This window comes from Physcomitrium patens, chromosome 3 (genome assembly GCF_059467195.1).
Source record: "Physcomitrium patens ecotype Gransden chromosome 3, ASM5946719v1, whole genome shotgun sequence".
Taxonomy (NCBI): domain Eukaryota; kingdom Viridiplantae; phylum Streptophyta; class Bryopsida; order Funariales; family Funariaceae; genus Physcomitrium; species Physcomitrium patens.
In genome coordinates this window covers 13,415,985-13,438,782 of record NC_143412.1, presented here as the reverse complement: position 1 = coordinate 13,438,782, position 22,798 = coordinate 13,415,985, and the positions used below count along the sequence as shown (strand labels likewise).

At 41.0% G+C, this 22,798-nt stretch overlaps 3 protein-coding genes across 15 annotated transcripts; 1 reads left to right on the top strand and 2 right to left on the bottom strand.

Moving 5' to 3' along the window:
• Positions 1-3,620: 3,620 nt before the first annotated feature.
• On the top strand, positions 3,621-6,220 carry LOC112280433 (2-C-methyl-D-erythritol 2,4-cyclodiphosphate synthase, chloroplastic). Of its 3 annotated transcripts, none has more exons than XM_024515928.3 (5): positions 3,621-3,767; positions 4,432-4,564; positions 4,781-5,040; positions 5,253-5,383; positions 5,672-6,220. In XM_024515928.3, exons 2-5 carry the CDS (start codon positions 4,434-4,436, stop codon positions 5,903-5,905), a joined length of 756 nt encoding a protein of 251 aa, XP_024371696.1. In that variant the 5' UTR covers positions 3,621-3,767; positions 4,432-4,433; the 3' UTR covers positions 5,906-6,220. The 3 variants fall into 3 exon arrangements, with proteins under 3 accessions (XP_024371696.1, XP_024371695.1, XP_024371698.1); XM_024515927.3 differs by having other exon boundaries at positions 4,388-4,564; XM_024515930.3 differs by having other exon boundaries at positions 3,745-4,041; positions 4,388-4,564.
• Positions 6,221-6,491: 271 nt separating this feature from the next.
• LOC112280432 (putative polyamine transporter At3g19553) lies at positions 6,492-11,843 on the bottom strand. Of its 2 annotated transcripts, none has more exons than XM_024515926.3 (2): positions 8,859-11,843; positions 6,492-8,579 (listed from the first exon to the last, which is right to left on the bottom strand). In XM_024515926.3, exons 1-2 carry the CDS (start codon positions 9,949-9,951, stop codon positions 8,449-8,451), a joined length of 1,224 nt encoding a protein of 407 aa, XP_024371694.1. In that variant the 5' UTR covers positions 9,952-11,843; the 3' UTR covers positions 6,492-8,448. The 2 variants fall into 2 exon arrangements, with proteins under 2 accessions (XP_024371694.1, XP_024371693.1); XM_024515925.3 differs by having other exon boundaries at positions 8,698-11,842.
• Positions 11,844-12,121: 278 nt separating this feature from the next.
• On the bottom strand, positions 12,122-22,280 carry LOC112280431 (uncharacterized). 10 transcript variants are annotated; one of them, XM_024515915.3, is made up of 15 exons: positions 21,906-22,162; positions 21,253-21,308; positions 20,162-20,882; positions 19,585-19,839; positions 19,068-19,172; positions 17,973-18,684; positions 17,389-17,741; positions 16,856-17,005; positions 15,440-16,369; positions 15,032-15,240; positions 14,510-14,789; positions 14,281-14,388; positions 13,679-13,957; positions 13,237-13,380; positions 12,122-12,888 (listed from the first exon to the last, which is right to left on the bottom strand). In XM_024515915.3, exons 3-15 carry the CDS (start codon positions 20,645-20,647, stop codon positions 12,700-12,702), a joined length of 4,200 nt encoding a protein of 1,399 aa, XP_024371683.1. In that variant the 5' UTR covers positions 20,648-20,882; positions 21,253-21,308; positions 21,906-22,162; the 3' UTR covers positions 12,122-12,699. The 10 variants fall into 10 exon arrangements, with proteins under 10 accessions (XP_024371683.1, XP_090104978.1, XP_024371685.1 ...); XM_090248852.1 differs by lacking the exon at positions 21,253-21,308 and having other exon boundaries at positions 17,973-18,182; positions 18,324-18,684; XM_024515917.3 differs by lacking the exons at positions 21,253-21,308; positions 21,906-22,162 and adding an exon at positions 22,202-22,280.
• Positions 22,281-22,798: the final 518 nt, after the last annotated feature.

The following is a 22,798-nucleotide window of genomic DNA, read 5'->3' as shown; positions in this document are numbered from 1 at the left end:
GAAGGCAGTGTCGAAATAGTTTGAAAAATCTTATTTATTGACATAGATATGATATTACTCAATGCACATGGAAACCAACCAAGAATCTTTGAAATGCAATAAAAAGAGTTGATGCTTTTCATTGACAACATCCATCAAAATCAAGATGAAGAATAACAAATCTTTGCTACAAAAGAAATGTGGTTCATGAAATATTATATTTTATTTTTTATCCTTGTTTGTAGTTTTTTTATATTTATGACCTTAAAGAGATGGAGAATCCATAGTCAAAAGAATTAAATCAAGAACTATTATTTTTTGGCTTATTAAATAAAACATTGCAATTATTGTAGATTTTAGATGATGTAATAAAAATGATTATCTTTAAAAAAGATATATTTTTCTTCAAATAAATGGTGAGATACAATATGTTTGATATTATGAATTTAGAAAAAAAAATCTATATTTAGTAATTTTATTACAAGTAAGAATAATTCTTAATAGTATTACAAATATTTTATTTGAAGGAAGTTACGAAGGTTTTAAGAGTGATCAAATTACAAGATGGTCTTCTTGCCTTGGAATGGAATATTATTGATGGTTAAGAGGACTTATTAACTACCTTTAAAAGAAACAAAGTTTAGAGTATGTAGCAATTATAATTTGCCACATCTTGGACTTCATCAATATGTAATCATTGCTCTTTTATGGAACTCATCCCTAAAAAGAGGTATAATATCATGAACATATATATATATATATATATATATATATATATATATCTTTCAATAATTATTTAAATAATATAATTATATTGAATTATGTAAAAATAGATTAATTTGATAACATCTTATAGAATAGCTTCTTAAAAGCTTCATAGATGTGTTTTTGACTTTACACGTGTTTGTAGTTGATTCGTAAGTTAGAAATTTGGCCAACAAATTAGCCATATATTATACATGTTGGTAGCTTGTGATATAAGCTAAATATATAGTTCACACATATAAAACTTACCTTGCAAGTTAAGATATGCATCTTGCAAGTTAGACACGTGTCAAAGATCTTATATAATATAGTCATGTAATTCTTAATTAGATAGTATATATAGATGTAAAGAGTGAAGTCTTTTTTACTCTTGCCAATGCCTTTCTAGTCTTTAGTCTTGTTTCAAGACTTTCTATGCTTCTTGATTTTTGACAATAGCTATTTCAATTTTAATACTATATTAATTTTGAATGAATATCTATTCTTTTTAAGTGACAAAAGAATATATTAAAGTTTTTCCTTCTTTAAGATTCATATATTTAATACATTGCAAAAATAAAGAAGATAAAAAAATTTAAAAATCATTAATGATTTATATATATTTTTTAAATCTATTAAATAAACCACAAATAAACAAAGAAAAATTATTAAACCAACCAAAATAGAGTGCACTTCTATACACGTTTATTTTTTAGTAAAAGAATTCTCTTCCAAATATTCAATCATTATTTAATAATCACAAAAATATATATATATATATATATATATATATATATATATATATATATTATAAGTCTTTATCATCCACAAAATGCTTATATATTTTAAGGCATAGCAATATTGTGCTAAATTACAAATCTATAATATGTATGCATTCAACTACTTCCTTACAATTCTTAATCCTTGTTCTTCTTCCATATTTTTTTTCTAACGCTTTATGCACTATATATCACTACAACAAAAATAAGTTTTTATTATATTTATAATTAATTAATATGATTGTGATTATTTGGCATGAATAGATTGCACTTGGATCTAAAATTAATTAGATCTAAAACTAATCCCAATCTAATCTCCATTACAAAAACATGGATCCTTGCATCCAGAAAGCAAGACATTATTTTTTGCAATATGAGAGTGGTGAAATTTGCAATGATTTGCAAACCAAGTATATATATATATATATATATATATATATATATATATATAAATTTTATGCATATTATTTATAAATCATAAAAATACATTATGGATAATTATCTTAACATGGAGTTCATATGTGATATTATTAATTCATAAAACATCAATTATATTTAAGTATATTTTGTGTAATATATATTTGTATATTGTTATTGATTTCTTTTTGTAATGGTTTTAGAAAGATTAAATAATTATATTATAAGCATAAAATAATTTTAATCATAAGTTCTGCAATAATGTTAATTTACTGGATAGTCTTAGTTATTGATGAATATAATGACATTTAAATATGCATGTGGTATCAATCAAAATGGTCATCTCTCAAAATAATTATATAACTTAAATCAACTTAATATCAAATGTTTATAGTAAGTAGTGAACATCTCATAAATATCAAATGTAATTATATCAAACAAAAAAGATAATTACTCAATTTCTTAGTTTATATTTTTAAAAAATAATATCATTGAATTTTAAAATAAAATTATAATGATGATAGTGTATTTAATTATTCTTATGTCAACATTGCACATATTACTTAATGTATTTAAAATACATGTATATAAGAGTTCTAAAATTAGTTATATTATATACATAACTATATATATTTATAGTTATAATTATGATTTGATAAATTATAAAAGATTTTAAAAGTTATTTTGAGTAAATTTAATAGATACGAATTATATATAATAAATCATGTATGGTTTGTCAATTAAATATGTTTCAAAAATTTAGAATAATTCATGTTTAGAAATTTATTTAGTATAGCAAGATTAAAATGAATCAATAAAAATGTGGTTAAGAATAATTTAATAAATAAATAAATAAGTAAGTTTATAAGATTTATACCTATCTTTTATGTTTTATAGAGAATGATTTAAATTTTTTTTAAAAAAAATATTGTGTATGTATATATACAATCTTGCATATGTTGTTTAAATTTAATATAACACATACAGTGATTGTATTGAAAAATATGAACTAAGAATTTTTGTACTGTAGTATAACTTATAGCTTGAATTGATTTTATTTTTTATTTTTTTTTATATGTGTTAAAAACTTATTAGCTGTAGGTCTATTAGTTTATCAACACTGTTGGGATAAGCTCTGTAAGATATATATATATATATATATATATAAATATAGATGATGAAAGGGACTGTGGAATTTGAAATTGAATCGCCAATTTTGTAACTTTGATGAAACTGTTTTGCCTTTGTTTGTTGTATTTTGTTTTATATCGTTTTAAAATCATTAATTGTTTAAATAAGTAATTTACATAAATCACTCAACAATAAGGGAATTATTAATAGCGTTTTTTGTTAAGAAAATTAGACGATTTGCAAAACATCGGTTAAATCCATATTCTCAGTGCTGCAATGTAAAACTGTAAGTGAAATTGAATAACGAATAATGCTGAAAACACGAGCTGAGGTGAGTTCCTTCACTATATGCAGTTCGATACGGTCATAGGGTCAACAGAGGACACGCGACCGCGCAAACCCAACCCATGACCACGTCCGCATCCTCTTGAAGACCCTAGCAGATGAATAATACGATTTGTACGGATGAATTGTGGGATTGGTGGATGAAGAAGCTGGAGTCGCAGATGCCTCGCGGGTGTCGTTCTCCATCCTCGCATCGCATCGCTGAGGTATTTGCCCAAATCCTGTGGTCATTCCTCGAGGGAATCCGTCCCCACGCCCTCGCCGTGTTACCGGGTGGCCCACTTCAAGGTTGGAGAAACGAGAGCATGTAGCTTCATCAGCCTCACAGGAAGAAATTGTTCTCGCACTTTGCAGCTGAATTGTCTCTGCGTGGTGAGTTCTTGCGAAGTTTTTGTTTTTTGTCCGTCGTTGACTGCTCCTCGCTGTGAATTTTGGAAAAAACTTGTTAGCTCGTACTCGTCCAGTGGGGTGGTCACTGTTTCTGGAAGGATCAGACCTCGCTGCGTTATAAATGTCCGATAAGGCTCTCATTGTTGCTGGACATTCTTTTTTGTGGTTACTTGTGGTGTCTGCCTGCTGCTACTCTCAGAGTGTGTGTTTGCCGAGTGAGGAGAAGGCGATTAGGATTTCGGGATTCACGACGAAGGCAACTACGTTTTGATTGCATTCTAATATACTGTTTAGGTTATCTGATTTTGGTTAGCGGAATTTTGCGTACGAGTTATTTATGCAATTGTGTTTCGAAGTTTGGTCGTTGTTGTTCCTTATTAATCGAGCAATTAGAATGTAGCCCGAGTTGCTTCTTTAAGAGTAGTAAATCATTGCTTGTTGTTGATTTCATCGTAGTTTGCGCTTCCTCAAGGCAGTTAATAAAAATGATACGTGTGTGACTGTTGTTACGTATAGTCGTTCACTTATTCTGGTCTTTGTGGTTTGAGTCTAAGGTGTGGTCCAATATGAACGTTCTTATTTTCGAGATTGCTTTGAAACAGAATACCTGTGTGCCACTCTTTTAAGCGAGCTATACTTTTTACAGCGATGGCCACATCGGTTGCTACTAACGCGACCTACTGTCAACTGGGCAATGCGACTGAAGTGTGCCGCTCGGTTTTTCCAAGGAAGAGTTCCGGGTCTGGGTGTAGCCATGTGTATTTTGGAAGAAACTTGAGGTACGATGTCTTTCAATAAACTAATTCGAATGGTTGTCTTTACAAGAAACGGCCATTGAAGTGCAACGGTTTTTAACTCTCATGTGTCGTATGTGGGAATAGTTATGTATTTGAGAAATGAAATCATCCATCAGTAATTCTACTTTTCTTCTTGTTACTCTAAAGAAACCATTTTTGTATCTCCTTTTCTCAAAATAGTTTCACTCCAATCTGCAGTAAAAGCTTGCACGCGAATTCGAGAGGTCGAGTGTGTTCGCTTGATGCAAAGAAGCAACGGGGAACATTTGAAGTTCGGTGTCAAGCCGCTAGCACCAGCACCGAAGTTGAGAATGATGTTGTCGGAGTGAAGCAGGCACCTGTTCTTCCGTTCCGAGTGGGTCATGGGTTTGACCTTCATCGTCTGGAGCCCGGACTACCCCTTATCATTGGAGGAGTAAACATTCCACACGACCGTGGTTGCGAGGCCCATTCTGATGGTATTGCCTCTTCATAACAACTTCCGCAAGCCCTTCTTTATGTTTGTCAATTTGTTTCGAGCAATGTCCAGAACTTGTCCTGCCTACTGGTTGCTGTTTCGTGTCATTTTCTAATATGCGAACTATAACTTATGCGTGGTTTTCCGGTATCGATGTAGGCGGTTTTTGATTATTTTAAATTTAAATTTATTGAAATTTTTATTTTATTACAGGGGATGTGCTACTGCACTGTGTTGTGGATGCTATCTTGGGTGCCTTGGGTCTTCCGGACATTGGGCAACTATTTCCAGACAATGATCCAAAGTGGCGGGGAGCTGTCTCGTCTGTCTTTGTCATTGAGGCTGTGAGTATCCTTTGTTTTTTGTCCTCGCCATGAGCATTCTGTTTAGTTCTTTCTCGCAGAGCATACTTATAGAATCCTTCAGTTGTCATGTCAGAAGAAGCTATAACTAAGTTCCGCACAGGGTATGAGGAGAATTCGTTCCCATAAAGTGGTTGTTACTCTGCAATTGCACTGGTTTGAAGAAGAACGTCTGTAAATCGTTTGTACTCCTTCCTCCCGAGAAGATTGTGTATCTGATTTTTCCGGTTTTCACGTTTGCTTATTTCCATGGGCTCTGCATGGTAACAGGTCAGGCGTATGAAGGCTGCAGGATACGTTATCGGTAACCTGGATGCCACTCTGATTTTGCAAAGACCTAAATTGAGCCCTCATAAAGAAGCTATCCGTGCGAATTTGTGCGAGCTATTAGAAGCGGATCCTTCTGTTATCAATTTGAAGGCAAAAACACATGAGAAGGTGGACAGTCTAGGTGAAAACCGGAGTGTTGCTGCACATACTGTTGTGCTTCTTATGCGTAAGTAGGCATTGCATAACTTTTATGTGCTCCACCATGGACACCGTGGAGGTCAATTCCCACTTTCTTTTTGATTTATTTTGGAGGGGCCGTGTAATGATTTACATCTCAGCATAAATGGCTGATTAATCATGCCCAATGTATTCGCATTGTACTAGAAACGTACTTTAGTTAGTTGAGGTCACTTCAGTAGCTGAGTATGTGGATGCTGCTATTCATGAAATAGAATATATTTTTTCTGATTATTCCTGACTTGGTGTGAAGCAAAGTCATGTTATTCAAATATTCCGCCAATAAAAGAATTTAATTTTCTGATTAGTAAATGGACTCGTGACACTTCTCTATGAGTACACATTCTGCTATATGTTGTCTTCGTTCATTTCAGCTAGAAGAAAACAAGCGTTTGGCTGTTGCGATGTTGTTGGTGCAGCTTTTTCAGGTACTTCTCCTACAGAGTTGCATTACCTCTACCTAAGTTAGATCCTCTTATTATCATTTTCTAACCACAAAATAGGTATTCTTAGGTTAGAAATATTCGATGAATATTTCTAGTATGTCACGAATTTGAATCTGAGCAGTGACGGATCTGGCTCGCAGGGTAAACGGCGTGAAGACGGTGGTCAAGTTATTGACGTACCTAGGGAGAACGTAGTATGTGAAGTTTGTCACGGTGCAAAAGACAAAGAAAAAGAACAAGAAATTGGACTCGAGATATCCTCCATTTCCCTTCCGTCTGATAAAATATTGTGCACAACCACTCACCCTAGTGGTTTACTTGATTTGCCTACCTTTGTAATTGCTTGTACATAATTTTAAGAGGCTGCGGTTGAATTTGTGCCTGATCAAGAATGCCCCAATTTTGCTGAAAACTTCAAGGACAAGAAAACATACCGGAAATTTTCTCAGTGTGGTGAAGATCGTTGGCCAATATCATGGAAATGATGAAAAATGGACGAGACTTGACAATGCGTAATTACATTCATATTTTTCATCTTTCATGCAGTATAATGATCGGTATAATTTTGCTGATTCTGCGTCTCCGTAGATAATGCCCTTGAATCAGGTACATGCACAATAATTGAGTTCTTAGCCCAGTCTGTTTTCCGTCAAGTTTGCTCCTCAGATCAGTAGTTTAGACGTTGAACTCGCTCGAATAATCTCCGCATGTTAATGCCTCAACTTGCTACATTCTAACGGCTGACTATTGGTGAGCAGAACAAGCGGGTCAGAATGCCACATGCGGGCGGTCTTAGCACATCTGAGCATGAGCAGTGGTGTAGACACATTGACTAGCGTCTCAATTTCACATGATCGAAGCAATCGTGGTATCTGCCCACATTCCATGTACACCAGTATCGATATGCAGGCAACTGCGGAAGATACAAATACTGCTCAACGGATTAGACAATGACGGTATCTGCCAATGAGTGGCATCGACCTCATGACGTACACATCACAATCCAACATTCTGAAATACTAGTGTGGCTCCATCCAATGTAACAAAGGAACCTTCGAGGTGCATTAGCAATGCCCTCTCCCGACCCTTAGGTCTTCGTTGATACAAGGTCCTCACCGCAAAGAGAATAGACATCCACGACAGTCCTCACATCGTGGTAATTTTACTGCCTAAGACTATACGTGGTGTCGTGTTTGCCTGGTGTAGGAGCTTGTCCTACGATTGTGAAGAAGGGGCAGTGCAACGTAGTTGTTCTAAGTTTCCCTTAGTCTGGATGTGCTATCTGGTAACAAGCTGGTGCTGTAATTGATTCCTCAAGCGCTACCAGACTAGTGAGGCACCGGCTGGCAATCACAAGAAGTTGATTCAATTCTTTTGCATAGACCATGGTCTAATTGAGACTATCAATTCATAAGAATATCTCCTGCTGGTCTGACATATGACGCAGCTCTGTAGCCAATTCTCAAGTCTGTTCCTTCACGTGTAAACTCCAACTGTGCGACATCTTTTGGAATTCTTCAACACTGCTCAATCAACGATGCCCTCTTTGAAAATGCGCATATTGAAGTTTTCTGCACTGGTACCCCAAAATCAGTCTTCATTTCAGGTACGCAATTCAGAGGAAGTTTTCATCATTCAATGCTGTAATCAAGCAGCTTATCGCTTCTTCCCTCCCTTGACACTCTGGTCCTACTGAAGTGGAGTCGCTTGCAAACCAGCTGATTGTTTCACCAAGACCTCCCAAAGCTATTTCACTGAGACTGTCAAAGCAGTCATTCGTCTTCCACATCATTTTCCATAACTGCAAGTGCTCATGAAATTATTTCTCAGCACCAGTAGAAAGCCGCTATTCCTATCTAGATCCCTTGGAGCTAAAGGATTGGTTTTCCTTTATTCCACTCGATGAGCAGAGGCACAGGTGGTGCCATAATCAGTATGAGTAAAGTCGAGAATAAGGGGCGACATATCAGACTTCAAGCTTGATCCTGTGTATTTGCTTCCGGAGCAGTTTCTCCGAGCTCACCCTAAATACGTGTGAAAAGAATGACATCGCCATCTACACCATTGTGCAAATGCAAGCATCCTGGGAGAGGATTAGGTCAAGAGCCCGGACCCCTCATCATGAGCATCATGAGACGACGAACCGACGACTTCAACATCCTTCGGGTAAATCTTAGGTGAGGCTGAGAATTTGAACCATCTCTTCTGCTTGGCGACTTCCAACCCTGGGTACACCACAAACCCCAGCATGGAGATGAAAACACCGAGAATGATCGTCTTCAAGGATGCCAACACTAGGATGGAAAGGAGGAAAATTGAGGGGGGCAGCAGCAAAAGACTCACTCCGGCAGTGTTGAGAGGGATGCAAAAAGGCCGGAGGAGATTAGGTTGCTGGACTCTGAGCCAGATGAAAGCCGCAAACTCCAATAACATACCAAAGCAGTAGAGGAAGTTGAGGAACTCGATGATCTCTTGGAAGGACATCCAGGAGAGGATAATCACACCTGTGGCGGAGCAGAGAATGCCCAACGAGGGTGTGCCATACTTGGATCTCTGCTCAAAGACTTGAGGCAACAACCCGTTCTCTCCCATCCCGAGCAACTGGAATGAATTGCTGCTCATTTCCGCCTCAAACAAGCCCATGTTTGAGAGCGCCGCTGCAATTGTAATCCAACATTTCAATGGTGCGCCTCCGATGACAAGCGCTACGTCTGCCAGGTATCCATCTTCCCATTTCGCTCGGTCAAGTTCCACAGCCCCGGTTCCAGCGAGAAGCGGCACAATGTAGGTGAAGGTTACCAAAACAACGGCCCATAACAGAGCTTTGGGTAATGTTTGCGAAGGCTTGTCGACTTCGCCCGCCAATGTGCTGACATTATCCCAATAATTCAGATTCCAGAACAGAATGTTGAGATAGACCCGCCAGTTCATGCTCCTCAAGTCCATCACGAACCATCTCTGCATTTGGATTTTTGGGATGGCAAGCAAGCTGAATACGAAAAACGGAAGTAAGGTGAAGATTGCTAATGCTACTGCTGTAATTCCTACAATTGTCAAGCCTCTGTAATTGAGATAAGTCAATCCTACGGTGGTCAGTAAAAGAGCGGCGACACGAGCAGGGCCTTTGGCAAACACGGGGAGCCCTCGTTTGAGATAATCTAAGAAGAGGACGGGGTAGAGCGCATTGTCCGTCACTCCGCTCATCCATTTGAGCCAACCTTCTTGGAATCCCCAAAATGGTCCAAAAGCCGCTGATATCCACACCACAAAGCCTCCATTCTTCGGAAACGCTGTGGCTAATTCGGCTGTCACCAAGGCTTCGGGGATGGACCACACAAACGGAACGATAATGAAACCAAGAAGAGCGAGAAGAGGTCCTCCTGCTCTCACAGAATCCTCCAGTCCGAAGGGACCACCGGACACTTCATAAAAGATTAGGGCAACCAGTGGCAGCATTGATAGCTTCGCAACTGAGCCTCGCCTGGGGGAGCTCTGTTCCGAGGCAGTCGGTGTGTCCTGCCCTTCTTCACCGGCATTGATGCCAAATTCTTCACGATTCAGCGGGTGCGGTGCGATAACAGGCATGACTTCCTTCATCGCATGCAGATTTTCGCGATCAGACTACGCTGTCACGCACCAAGGATTTTCCAAGCGCATGTCCGTCCCCTCCTCATGGTTAAGTGCAGCATGCTCTCCAAGTATCGTTCAACGCCGCTGGGTCGATTGCAATCGCCATTTCCTCAAGGACGACGTTGCAAACGCTCATGGTTGCTGGAGAGACGAATCCTCGCCATTTACGGTTCGGGAAACATGCGAAGAATGGTGAATCGTGGATGTGGGTGGGGCTTCTTCAAACATGGGCTCGCACTCCAAACAGAAGGAGGAGCCCATCATCGCGAGAAAAGCTAACTGAACAAGCTGTGGTGAAGCTTTTGACTTGGACCCCATTCACACTTGCAAGCCCCGATCCTGTTTATTCACATTCGAGACTGACGTGGAAGGCACGAATGTCTGGCCCACCTGAATGGAATGTGTCCTGGTGCCCACGTGGCTCATCCTTGGTTGCTTGTGAACTGCGTTTCTCTTGAACCTCTCATCCAAAAAACTTGCATTTCTTTTGACTGTCTTTCGTTTTTTTAATAATTAAATAAATGAAAACTCTTTCTGTTCAAACCCCAAAAGAAATGTTTTTGACCACAAGTCAATACAAAAAATTAGAATTGTTTCTAAACTTTAGAGAGTGTACAATGATATCTGGATTTTTTAATTTAAATTCAAAAGTTACTGTTTGATATAATCTCACTGAATGTGTTCAAAATAACTCTTTGCAATGTTATGGTTTTTGTTTAGTTTTCTGTTATTTTTTTCTCTTCAATGTTATTTTCCTGTTTATTTGGTGATGTTTGACCATGGCTTGTACATAAATTATATTTTCTATATACTATTCAAAATACAAACATTTCAAAATTGATGTATTCATGTATGTAGACTTTTTAAACTTGTGTACTTTTGCATCACACACAAGCATACTTTCAAATACCTTTCATTCATATTATAAGATAAATATAGAGTTTTATATATTTTTAACCAGCCGTTTGTCCTCGATGCACATTGCGGGAGTTCTGTGAAGGACCCGGTGTTGTCGATCAGCAGGCGCACCCCAGCTCAGAATAACACACGTCCATCGCATTTTCGTCACATATTGGAGGATTCGAAGTCACTCACTATGGTTTCTGGTGATATTGTTTAGGAGTTGCATGGCTCCGGAGTATGCCACTCTCGAGCAACTAACAGACTAGGCTGACGTTAACAGCTTTTGCGTTCTTTTAGTCGAGATTGTAATTGGGAGGAGAAACATCGATTTTGATGCACTGTCGGATACAGCATGCCTTATTAGAGTGGGAAATCACAATGCAGTGGGGAGGGAATTAATGTTTTCCAGGATGTAATGCATGTCATCTTGTTTGGTAGTTTGATTGTTTGATTGAACGAACTCAGTACAATGCACGTCGGCAATGGCGTTTTTTAAACTGTCAGGTGACTTGACAAATGAGTAGTCTCCAAATATAGGCTTGGAGTTTCTTTGAAGAAAGTTGCCTCTTCTATCTTTTTGATGCCAAGGTTTATCTACGCCAAGTGCATGCCCCTGGGTTGCACCTGGTTCTAAATATTGCATTGTTCTGCATCCAGCGAGTTCGAGAAAACGGCCATCCAGTTTCTCTGTGTTGGCGATGCTACTCAGTGAAGAGAAGATGGAAATAGTCATGAAGTATGTGCAACAATCGTCGCTTTCTGGAAAGCAGCAATCATCTAAATACACATCAACAACTTTGCTATAATCTAGATCTAGTAGTGACATAACTTTGCTACGTTTTCAACATACTAAAACAACGGAAAAAACACAATACAACAAAATCAGGTTTAAAGCCTTCATGCGGTCAAGTATGATTTTAATGTAGAATCTATTTAAAATCTAGTTGCGATTTTGTAATTAAGCAGCACTTAGCGTAATATAATGAATCGTGAATTTGTACAGAAGCCACATTTCTCGTCAGATCGTGGATAAAATCATGGTTCTGTCTGCTGCCAAAGACGAAGTTAATGAACGCATAAGATGAATGCCTTTACAAGATTAATCCTCTGAGTAGGCATTCATGCATGCACACGGCTGCAAGTGATAAGCTGAAATTCGGTGACATAATTCTGAAGCTTACGCATTGCACAGAGAAAATATAAAACAGCAACACATTGCAACTGGCAAAAAAAAAAAAAAAAAAAAAAAGACTCAAACTGAGAAAAATGGTAAAGTACATGATCGGCAATTGTCAAAAGGCCACTCCTGCCTACGGCAAACGCCTCTAAAGACCTGCTGCTGCTTGTCGATGAACCTTGGGACGTACTGCTAAACTGTACATTGATAGTATGATCCCCATCTTTGAGTCTGAACTACAGGAATCCGGAGCAGCCTGAGCATTACATTGACTGTTGTGATCCGACGCCGAATGTTCATGCTTCTACCTACCCTACCCAATTTTCCACAAGTTGATATCACCCAAGTTTGAATACCCAGATCTAGAGAGGATAAGCTTGTGGAGGAATACGAGATTCTTTGAACCTCGGTGAGACTGCTGCAGACCAAACACAGACCTTTCAGAGTAACAATCATCACCCGGATATAGACTGATTGATGGATCCACTGATTTCAATGGTCCTTGGGAAGGACACACTACCACCAATAAATTTCACGGCTAGCTCTTCAGATCATATGCTACAGGAGAAAGTTAATAACCATGATGGTTGGAGAATTTCTCGAAGTGGACAGAAAAAGAATCAGTGTGGTTCCAATTATGAAGAAATTGGTTCGTAAGGAAATAACAACCACGGATGCTTCAGGGCCTCACTGGCATTTGGTCGCAGAAGAGGGTTGATATTGAGAAGGTAGCCAACAAACTCCACAAAGCCTTGGTCACCCATGGGTAGACGATGGGCTAGAGACGTCTTCTTCGGCAGCAGGTACTCGAGTTGGTCAGAATCCTGTCAACAATCATGTGTAACGCAATAAGGGAACAAGTATCATACGTGTAGCTAAAACATAATCACACCATGTGATTAAGACCATACCATGTCAGTGAGATAACTCAAAACAAAACGAAAAAATAGAATGTTGAAAAATCACGAACGATTATGGGAAAAGAACTGGACTAATGTATACACCAGATTCACAAGAACAATCTGTGTGATAACTTACGAAGTGAACTTTGCACTCGTAATGGCATAGCACAAAGAATGTGCAGTGAAAACTAAGATTTATGTACTAGAAGTATATCCACAAGTACAAGAACCTTCTCAAACTCAGAATGAACACATTCAAAAAGATCGTACCTGATTCCGTTCATAAAGCGTGTGGTTCTTGGTGAAGAACTTGTGAGTGTCTCGTCCCTTGGATAAAAGCTCAGGTTCTATTGGACCTAGTATTCCGACCACACGAGCTAATAGCGTCGCCAGGGAATCATTTTGGAAAAGTACCTACATACATCAACGTATCAAACCTCATTAGGTAACCACGTTTTTTCTAAAGCACAATTGCTAAAACGACCAACACAATCGTGCAATCACTTTTACCAAAGCCCGACCTTCATTCGGATGTAGTTTGCACATCAACAAACAAATCTGTCTAGCTTTACCCACACTAAACGTTATCCACTTCCCGTCACCCACAAACAAACCGGCCTCTAAAGATATCCGCACCATACAGGGGCAAAGTTGCAAATATTTACAGGTAATCACATGTCATATAGACAATATAACTAGACCCATCACTCACATTTCCTGAACATAGTTCTGCAAGAATGCAACCAAGAGACCACATGTCGATCTTGTGATCATAAGGAAGACCAAGAATAACTTCAGGGGCTCGATACGAGCGAGATTGCACATAAGGGCACAGATGATCTGTCTGGAAACAACTGCTTCCCAAGTCGATCACTTTGATCTCACACCGACTGTAACTTTTCACCAGAATATTTTCCGGTTTCAAATCGCAGTGAATCAGCCCCAAACTATGAATGAACTCCAGTGCCTCCAAACACTGCCGGGCGATGGACTGCACAGATATACACAACAGAACAATGAGCAATGATTAACTCGACAACCGAGTGATGTTAAAGTAAAGCTCAGTAAATTTCCGTTCTGATTCACTCAACGTCCACCCCTAACCATAACTACCCTTCCAGACCAACCTCTATAATCGAATGCCCGCTGCAAGTCTCTAGATTTCTCTAGTTATGCAAAACATTCACATGCCACAAACTTGTGTACGCTATATATAGAAATCTAGTAAGGTTCACTTACAAATCGAATAACAACACTATGCTTATAGGAACAAAAGTAAAGGAACCAGATCGGCATCAAGGATGCGAAATACACCTGAAGACGGGGCATTGTAAAATAAACCTCGCCACCCGATTCTCTGTTGTACTTGTGGAATTCGTACAGGTTGGCTCGAAGTAACTCACAAACGATGAACAAATGCTCCTGCAATTATTACCACCAATATTTAATCTTCGTCCAAATGAAAGGAAAACAAAATTACATATGTAGTACAACTCAATTTGCATGGTCCATCAAAGAGTAACACAAACGACACTATTATTACCCGGTGGTAAAAATAATCGTACAGCCGCAAGAGGTGGTGCTTGTCACCAGGGTCGTGCTTGTTGATGTACTTGAGAAGCTTGATTTCATCAAGACTCTGATCGAAGAAGTCTTTATTATTCTTGATAATCTTCATACACACATCCATTCCTGTGAGCAGGTCGTGAGCCTGAATAGCTGTGCTGAATGCAGCAGAGCCTAGATACTCCGTCACATGATAGCGACCAGCAACAACTGCATTAATCACAACTGGAAAGTCTTTGTCTTCCTCAAACCCAGTCCTGCAAATTCAAGCACTCCGATCTTGTGAATAGTGACGACAATTAACCCAATTAATTGTCCAGCAGACGAGCATGGAAAGGTCCCCTCAAAACTTCGCCACAAGTCCTTAATATGTAGGTGAATGGATATGCGTTAAGTGAATACGAGTGAAGGTAGCAAGAATAAAGTTTCATGCGAGCAACGACCGTCATCTAGCAACTTGAAAAGGTTTCAACAACATCCATCAACTTGGCAGCAATACCTGTTCTTTCGATGGATGATCTTCAAATCGAATGTCTCGAACTCCTCTTCTTCTGCTCTTATTCTCCGAATTTGCTCTTGCACTGCTGCGGCTTCTTCGTCTTCGGCTGCTACAGCCTCAGTATCCCTAATTTTCTGGTGCACCTCCAACGTATCTTCTTCCTCTACGTCCTGCTCTACTTCGTCATCACCTTCTCCTGCATTCTCATCCTGCACAGGCACAGTGACAATAAGAGAAAAATTTGGGCCGAGAAAGTGACTAACTGATACGCAAGATGAGGTGCAGGTTGATACAAAGCATCTGGCTGACCCACCACCTAACACTAGTCTTCAGCAGTTCTACTTGATCTCGTAATTTCACCATAACCATGGGATAAACCTCAATTATGCCAAAGACAAATTATGTCACCTTGGCAACTGTACTGCCATACCCAGCCGTCGAGCTCGCAGATCCAGTGGACCGCACGGACAGATCTCGATGGCCATCATTACGGGGACTCAGCATGGGCGAGGATTCATTGCTCTTGCGCCTCCAAGAAGCTAAAGGATCATCCGGCTCCGACACGCCATTCCCATAATCTGCTTCTTCACCAAGCATCTGACCAGTGATGTCTCTAACAGACCACAATGACTTCCCTGAGTCTACTCTAGATACAGCTCCGATGTCTCCTCCACTTGTGGAGGGAGATGGAAATGAAAATCCACCGAACCCTGTGGTACCAGCTGTCTCGGACTCCTTGTGCCGACGACCCTCACCAACGTTACTAACCTTCTCCATAGTGGAATTCTCCTTTTCTGAGTTCGGTAGATGTAGGATATCCAAAGTCGAGACCTCCCGCTCGACTCCACGACGCTTGTGACTCGCCCACGGATTGTTGTAATATTTAAGGATCAAGTCTTCTTCCTCCTCTTCTTCGTCCTGCTTCCGATTACTCTCAGATTCATGTGCTTTTCCTCTGGCGCTATTCCTTAGTTGAGGTGATAACCTGGTTTGCCCCATGCTGCGATCACCGATCTCTCCTATATCTAAATCCCCTTCACCGCTTTCCCCTGGTACACTCTGACGCCTTTCACTGCCAAAATCTGCAACATCACTGCTCACGCCCACACCACCAAACCGCACTGAACCCATTCTGTCATCCTCCACTACAAAGACATGATTATTTAGAACAGCTCTTCCGTGGTCAGGTTTTTTGACACCCTCCTCTTCTGACTGAATTCCTTTGGAAGCATCAAAATTTCGCCACCTTGTATCACTATCCATCAAAGGAACATTAACCGCGCCCAATAGCTGTCTGTCGAACTGGTCTGGGTCAAGGATGCGCGTAGCGTCGGCAATCTGGATCCACAAACAGTTTGTTACGACAAAATAAACAAACAAAACATAAAGTATAAAATAAAATCAACAACAACGACAACACAAGCCTTGTTCTGAACAGGCCCTGCTCCTTATCACATCAAAATTACCAGAGCATGTTCCGTCAAAGAGGATCATTTAACTTAGCAACCAGATAAATAACAAGCATAAGCACGAGATTTGTCCTTAGTATAGAGCATTTCTATACAAGATTCTTCAGTCAAGGAGCCTCAGAGAGGATGCTGAAAAAATGTGCCAAGTAAAGCCGAAAAATTGTACTCCCGTCGACAAAGTTTTCGTTTACACTGAGGGATAAGTTGACAATATTCATAACCACTAAGGCTTGGGAATATGTTTCAGAATGGTCTAGTATCTAGGTAGTGACTTCTACACAAGTACAAAGTTACCCTGTCCTATAACTTCGCACTCTACAGCTGTTTAACCTCCAGAGGGTGGATGTGACTATACCTGGCGATTAATACCAACAGTATCTCCACCATCCATGCGCCCAAATACCTCACTTGTCTGAACCTCGTTAACTTCTACTAGAGTTTTTCCCTTTTCTCTCTCTGCCTTGTTGAGACAGGCAAGAGACTCCTCCCCAGAAAAGTAGGACTGCTAAACAGAGAGACGTTCATATTCTTAGTCAAGGCTGTCGAAATACTTTTCACGCCATATCCGTCCAAATAGGAACAAGAGAACGCCAAGTGAGTACTGACGAAATTCATTCCAACACACGTGACTGAGCCAGAAGGAAGGGACAAACAAATTTTTAAAAACCTCGGAATGGCACAATCGAGTCAATCCAACCCTTGCCCTCGAAAGACCACCTTAGTTACTACTAGGTGCACAACATCAGAAGGTTCCGTACAATTCGCAAAGCCCTTCGCTTGTCAAGCTTGGAACCACTCAGAAGGCCACTAGTTGTGTAAGAAGAATATCAACTCCGCACAGAAACTCAACGCATTAACTGAACACGAAGAGAACAGGAATACACTTGCCTCTTCTTCGAGGACAGAACAACCTTCTTCCTCGTCCTTCTCGTACTTCTCATAATCCTTCTCACGCCGAGAGCTACGTGCAGCTTCTTCGTTAGGGCGAGCTCGCTCATCATCACTTGGATAATCAATTTCATGTGCCAAGAACCACTCCTCGTCTTCTATTGGCTGCCTAAGGTACCCAGGATCGTCATCGTCCTCGTAAGTATCAGAGTCCCAACACTCGTCCGCATATTCCACTGCAGATTCACTCTGCACATCTCCTGCTGTTGCAAACCCAGACAGGAGCTCAGACTGGTCCTCTACAATGCCATGGCTCACTGAAGGCCGAGCAGACGCAGGTATGCGCCGAGACCCTACAATTACGTACACCAGTAGTGGAAAACCGTGCATTAAAAACCAGGAGAACCCTTCGACATTAGCCTGCACGTAACGCTTCTGAAAAAATGTATTTTTCACAATGCCTTCCATTTCAGGGCAGGCCAACAATAGTAGAGACTTTGTAATAAACATCAAAGAGCATATGAGCGTGATTGAAACACAGGTTGAAAAAGCAAGACTCTAACACAGAAACACTCGACACGTACCAGATGAGGAGACGTCCTGACCAACAGGAACGTCAAGATACGACCCTAGTCCAAAGGGAATAGCGTTCGCAGTCCCAGCAACATTACCAGGTGACGAAGATTCAACACTCTTCTTCATCCCACTAGCATACTCATCTTGGACTGCTTCAAGGCTCTTGGCATCAATTGAACGCAACCGAACAGGTGCAAGTTTAGGAAGACCCTCCTGAACTGATCTAGGAGCTACACAAGTTAATTTCCTTTCTACTATTGTGGAGCTCGGCCCTTCTACTGTTGACTGCTCTATTGTATAAGACGTTTTCAATTCATCTGAAGAAACAGCTGCATATTGCGAACCAGTGTCTTGTTTACCGAAAGCTTGAGGTACGAGCTCCTGCTTTGTGCCCGTTTGAAGCCGCTCAGGATATAAGTGTGGAGGGTTAATAGAAATAGTTTCCTTTCCCCCCTCCTCAAAACTCTTCTTCGAATCCGCTGCAAGCGACACACTTGTCTTGATGAGTGGGATAGTCTTGATAGGAACTTCTGCCCACTCTGGACTTTTAGGCACGGTGAAGTTCAAACTTCCAGCGCTAACATCTTCTGATTTCGAATCAGTAGGAAGTGTTGCATTAGCTTTAATCTCATTCCTAGGTGCCAGCTGCACCTCAATTGTAGCCTCTGGAAGAAAAGTCGCAGAATCTTGGACATCTGTGGATTGTCCATTACTCTCAGTCTGCAAACAACATGACTGTCAATACAATTGCTGCACTAACGAAAGAGCTACAATTAATTAACCATCGCTGCAAATCCTACTAGTCGCGGATCAAATTCGAGAGAGAGAGAGAGAGAGAGAGAGAGAGAAGCAAGCACTGAAGAGGGCTACCACCAAATCTCTCTCTAACGAGTAACGAGGACATAGGGTACAAATGGACCACACGCACTAGTGAAGACGGCTCTTCCAAACGAGGGAAAGGTCAGGATTAGTATTTCGTGAGCTCTGCTAACTTCGGCGGACACTCAAGAAACGACCCAGTTTCTAGTCCCATATCTCGCCTTACAAACCACAACCATGTGAACCTGTGGTGCAATGAAAGCCTTCAGGAACACAATATTTACCCATTTATCTGATTGACTTTCCACTTTCTTTGCCATTGCCACAACAGCTCGAAAGCTCTTCTCTCGTTCAAGAGCGGGCTTATCAGCAGCCTTGGGCTCCCACCTCTGGAAAGATATGATCTTTGTCAGCATCTTACTCCACATAAAGCCCAAGACTGATTAAATAACAGACACAGGGCATCGTTACACCAGAAGCTCTGCCTACTCCCGCCTGATCTCCATCAAGCATACTCCAAACGACACCTCCGATGCGGTAGTCACGGACAGATTGTCGCATTTCACAACACTGCGTCCAAGGACAACGAAGACGAAACGGGATGTGCGCATCTAAATCGAGAATCGGTTCACCGAGAAAAGGAAATAACCGAAGATACCTCATTGGAAAGACGCATTACTCACCCTCAATGCCGTTCGCTAACTCTTAATCTTACTTACAGACATGATTAATCCGTAGTGTTCAGCTATGCACTAAAAAAATTCACAAGACCAAAATCTCAACAACATCTCAACATCCCACCTGTTTCAGTGCATCTACTTTTCCTCGTGTTGCTTCGAAGTGCGCTTGTGGGGGGTCTGCTTCATGACCTGGTAATAACTCTTTCCTCTGACTCGTTGGAGTAAACACTCCCCCAATGCAAGAATCAGAAGCAACATTCCCTGGGCTTGCGTTACTTGCTTCCGCCTCCTTTAGATCAGGCGTCACCTTCTCGATGGAAGAAATGGCCCCCATTTCTGCCTCAGTCTGAAGGACACTCAAGCCTCCTATTCTACCCTGTGACGACAATGACAAGATAGCTGTTGTGAAAAGTTTGACCCACATCAGTATCCAATTGTCTAAAACTACAACCGTTAAGACTCTGAAAGCAGCTAAAATCAATTCCTTAAACAACAAAGGCTTGCAAGTCCTGGTCATCGCTGTGTTTCTTCAATCCAACTAATGTACAAAATATTTCGTCAGGGAAGTTGTACTCGGCCTTCAAAGGCCTGTTCCTCATAGAATACATGAAGAAACCATAATCTCCCATGTTTCTAGGGAATGAGAAAGATTCTACACTGGCACAGGACATAAAATAAAATAAAAATACTTCACTTACCGGAGACTTCCTTCTCTCAATCATCTTCTTCTGGGAGATGGGAGAGAGAGAAACTTGTGAAGGCGAGCTACCAACATCAAGTGTAGAGTGCAGCTTTGTAGATCGTTCAAAATCCTTCACCTCAAATTCCATAAACAGTGGTTCGGAAACCTCCGCCTTCATCGATGACCAAAGTGGTTCCACATGACCATGGGGCTCCTCCTTGGCTGCTAGCCTCAACGCTGCAGACGGTTTTACGTCTGTCACCAACTTGTCTTGCGCTGGTTTGTTAGGCACAGCTTTCAATTCCGCATGTTTCTGTGTAGTTTTCTCTTGCACCGATTTAAGGCACATGGCCACTTCTAGGTCCAGGTCATCGTTCAACGGTACAAGGTCTGGACCATTGGACTGCTGCCGGAGGCTGACCTCCTCCCTCAGGACTTCCTCTGCCCTTGTAAAGTGATGCTGGTGCAAGTATTTTAAAATAATACCGATGGTGTCCGCCATTGTTATTCCAATGGTATGAGGACCCAAATGGCTCACGAGCTACGCCCCGTCCGGTATACCCGAAACCTTAACTTGTCATCTGGTATGCCTTCCCTGTAAACACTTATTTATATCTCTGCATAAAATTTCACTGACGCAGACGAACCACCTGCTCCTTACTTGTCCATAATAACACCACACTCAAGATCACACCATTACGCTCGACTCCATTTGCTTCACTCAATGATGTCAGCTCCTGAAAAGCCAGGTTTTAGTTTGAGTCAAACCAAGGCAATATTCCTTCAAATCCGCAGTACACATGAAAAACATCATGTATTGCAAGGAAAAAAGTAAACAGATAAATAATCAATCCTGGGCATCCTCGGATTTCAAGACAAGGTGTCCGTCGAATATCCAGACTGATAGCCAGAAAGAGCTTCACTGCTCCGGAAACACAAAAACGTCCCTGGAGAGATACGAGCTAAAGAGCACAAGCACATTGCGTTTGAAGGAAAGAGATCTCCTCCTGCTTCCCTCTCCAATGATCAAACCCTAAACATATTTCTCGCAAGAACGACTACACTACAGACGCGAAATGAAGCCCAGATGCAAGTCTTCAGCATCACCTGTAGCCATGCCCTCGCTTCAAATCGGAAAAGTGACGCACTACACAATCTGCCCTCTGTATCACAACAAAGAAATTCAAACATAATCGACGTCTCTCAGTCAAAACAATCGCGAGACAAACGATTGCCTGCTTCCTAATAATCTCCGCCACCCGCCACCGACAGAACGGCATCCAACCCAATGAACATGTCACTCACTGAAGAGAGAAAAAAACTCAAATGTGAAAATAAAAAGCCGCAAAGAACCAGACGATATCGATAGCGCTCCATGAACATTGTATCCCGAACATCGACACTGCACAATGCGGCTTCGACCCACCACAAAACACCTTCATGTCTCGAACCTCAACGTTCCTAACAAAAATAAAACGCCATCACTCCTCGCCAAACAAACACCGAAGAAACCGAAATCGCTGACTTTGACCCCTAACAAAACTTGACGATCCTATCCAACAACCAGTCGCAAACTCGTCACACTCCACCGCCTAAAAATGAACCCAGAGGCCCAACGACAAAAGAGACGATCGAAACGCTGTTCGCGACTCATCCCGACATCTCCGACTCCGCAAACCACATAACCAACCACAAACACAGGGGAATATTCGTTAACTCCAAACAAGGCCACAAGGCTAAGGTTACCGGTACACGCATACCAGCTTGCAAGAGCAAATCGCCATGGCTACATTGCACCACCAAGGATGATGCGGCGCAACGAGGTCGCAATGCAATACAGTTTCAACAACGCCATGTTCGATGATGATGATGATCGTCAACATCCATGCACACGCGCTACCTATCCATAATATTCATTTCCCCTCTTTCTTCCTTCTGCCATCACACAGGAGACGAGGAATACCACCACCGACGACGGCCAAAAAAAAAAAAAAAAAAAAAAAACAAAGCACAGGATTCGCACGACGAAGATGCAAACGAGACAATAAACTACAACCTTGAAGGACGATACACGAGAAGACCACGAGAATCCGAGGGAGTAATGCAGTGACGTGAAGTGAAACGAGACAAACACAAAGCTCCACAGCAGAACGAGACGACGAGCGGGGGAAGGGCCACGGGCGCGGGCCAACGGGCTCCCCTCGCTTTTCGCTGCCCGGCCCGGCCTGGCTCCTCTCTTCCCAAGTAAAAGGGCTCTCTCGCTCGAATCCTGGAATTGGCCACCACCCAGCGGACGATCCTCCCCTTCCATCGGCGACCAGTGGACGAGCCTTTCGACCAGCCAAGGCAGCCCTCTACTAAGTAGGCCCCAAAAGGGGGGTTTTCTATCCATCATATTGCTTCTTTCTCATTTCCACTCCTTTTTTGTCTCTTCTGCTTCAAGGTTTTTCTCTACGCCTTCTTTTCTTCCTCTGCTTTTGAAGGAAAAAAAAAAAGAAAAAAAAGAAAAAAAAAAGAGGGGGGGGTCTTTGTTTCTTCTGCGTTTATTGTATTGTCACATATTGTCACATCAATCAAGTATTTTTAAATAAATAAATAAATTTTCCAGCAATTTCTGGATTTTGCCATCGAGTTTAGGTACTCAGGTCTCACC

What these genes read in the sequence shown, in the direction of transcription:
- LOC112280433 (XM_024515928.3), top strand. Translation starts at nt 4,434, where the DNA reads ATGGCCACATCGGTTGCTACTAACGCGACCTACTGTCAACTGGGCAAT. An exon ending in TATTTTGGAAGAAACTTGAG is followed by an intron (nt 4,565 to 4,780) that starts GTACGATGTCTT and finishes TCCAATCTGCAG; the next exon opens with TAAAAGCTTGCACGCGAATT. An exon ending in CTGTCTTTGTCATTGAGGCT is followed by an intron (nt 5,384 to 5,671) that starts GTGAGTATCCTT and finishes GCATGGTAACAG; the next exon opens with GTCAGGCGTATGAAGGCTGC.
- LOC112280432 (XM_024515925.3), bottom strand. Translation starts at nt 9,951, where the DNA reads ATGAAGGAAGTCATGCCTGTTATCGCACCGCACCCGCTGAATCGTGAA. An exon ending in TCCCTCTCAACACTGCCGGA is followed by an intron (nt 8,580 to 8,697) that starts GTGAGTCTTTTG and finishes TGGTGTACCCAG; the next exon opens with GGTTGGAAGTCGCCAAGCAG.
- LOC112280431 (XM_024515917.3), bottom strand. Translation starts at nt 20,647, where the DNA reads ATGGCGGACACCATCGGTATTATTTTAAAATACTTGCACCAGCATCAC. An exon ending in AAGTAGATGCACTGAAACAG is followed by an intron (nt 19,173 to 19,584) that starts GTGGGATGTTGA and finishes ATATCTTTCCAG; the next exon opens with AGGTGGGAGCCCAAGGCTGC. An exon ending in ATGGCAGTACAGTTGCCAAG is followed by an intron (nt 15,241 to 15,439) that starts GTGACATAATTT and finishes GTGCCTGTGCAG; the next exon opens with GATGAGAATGCAGGAGAAGG.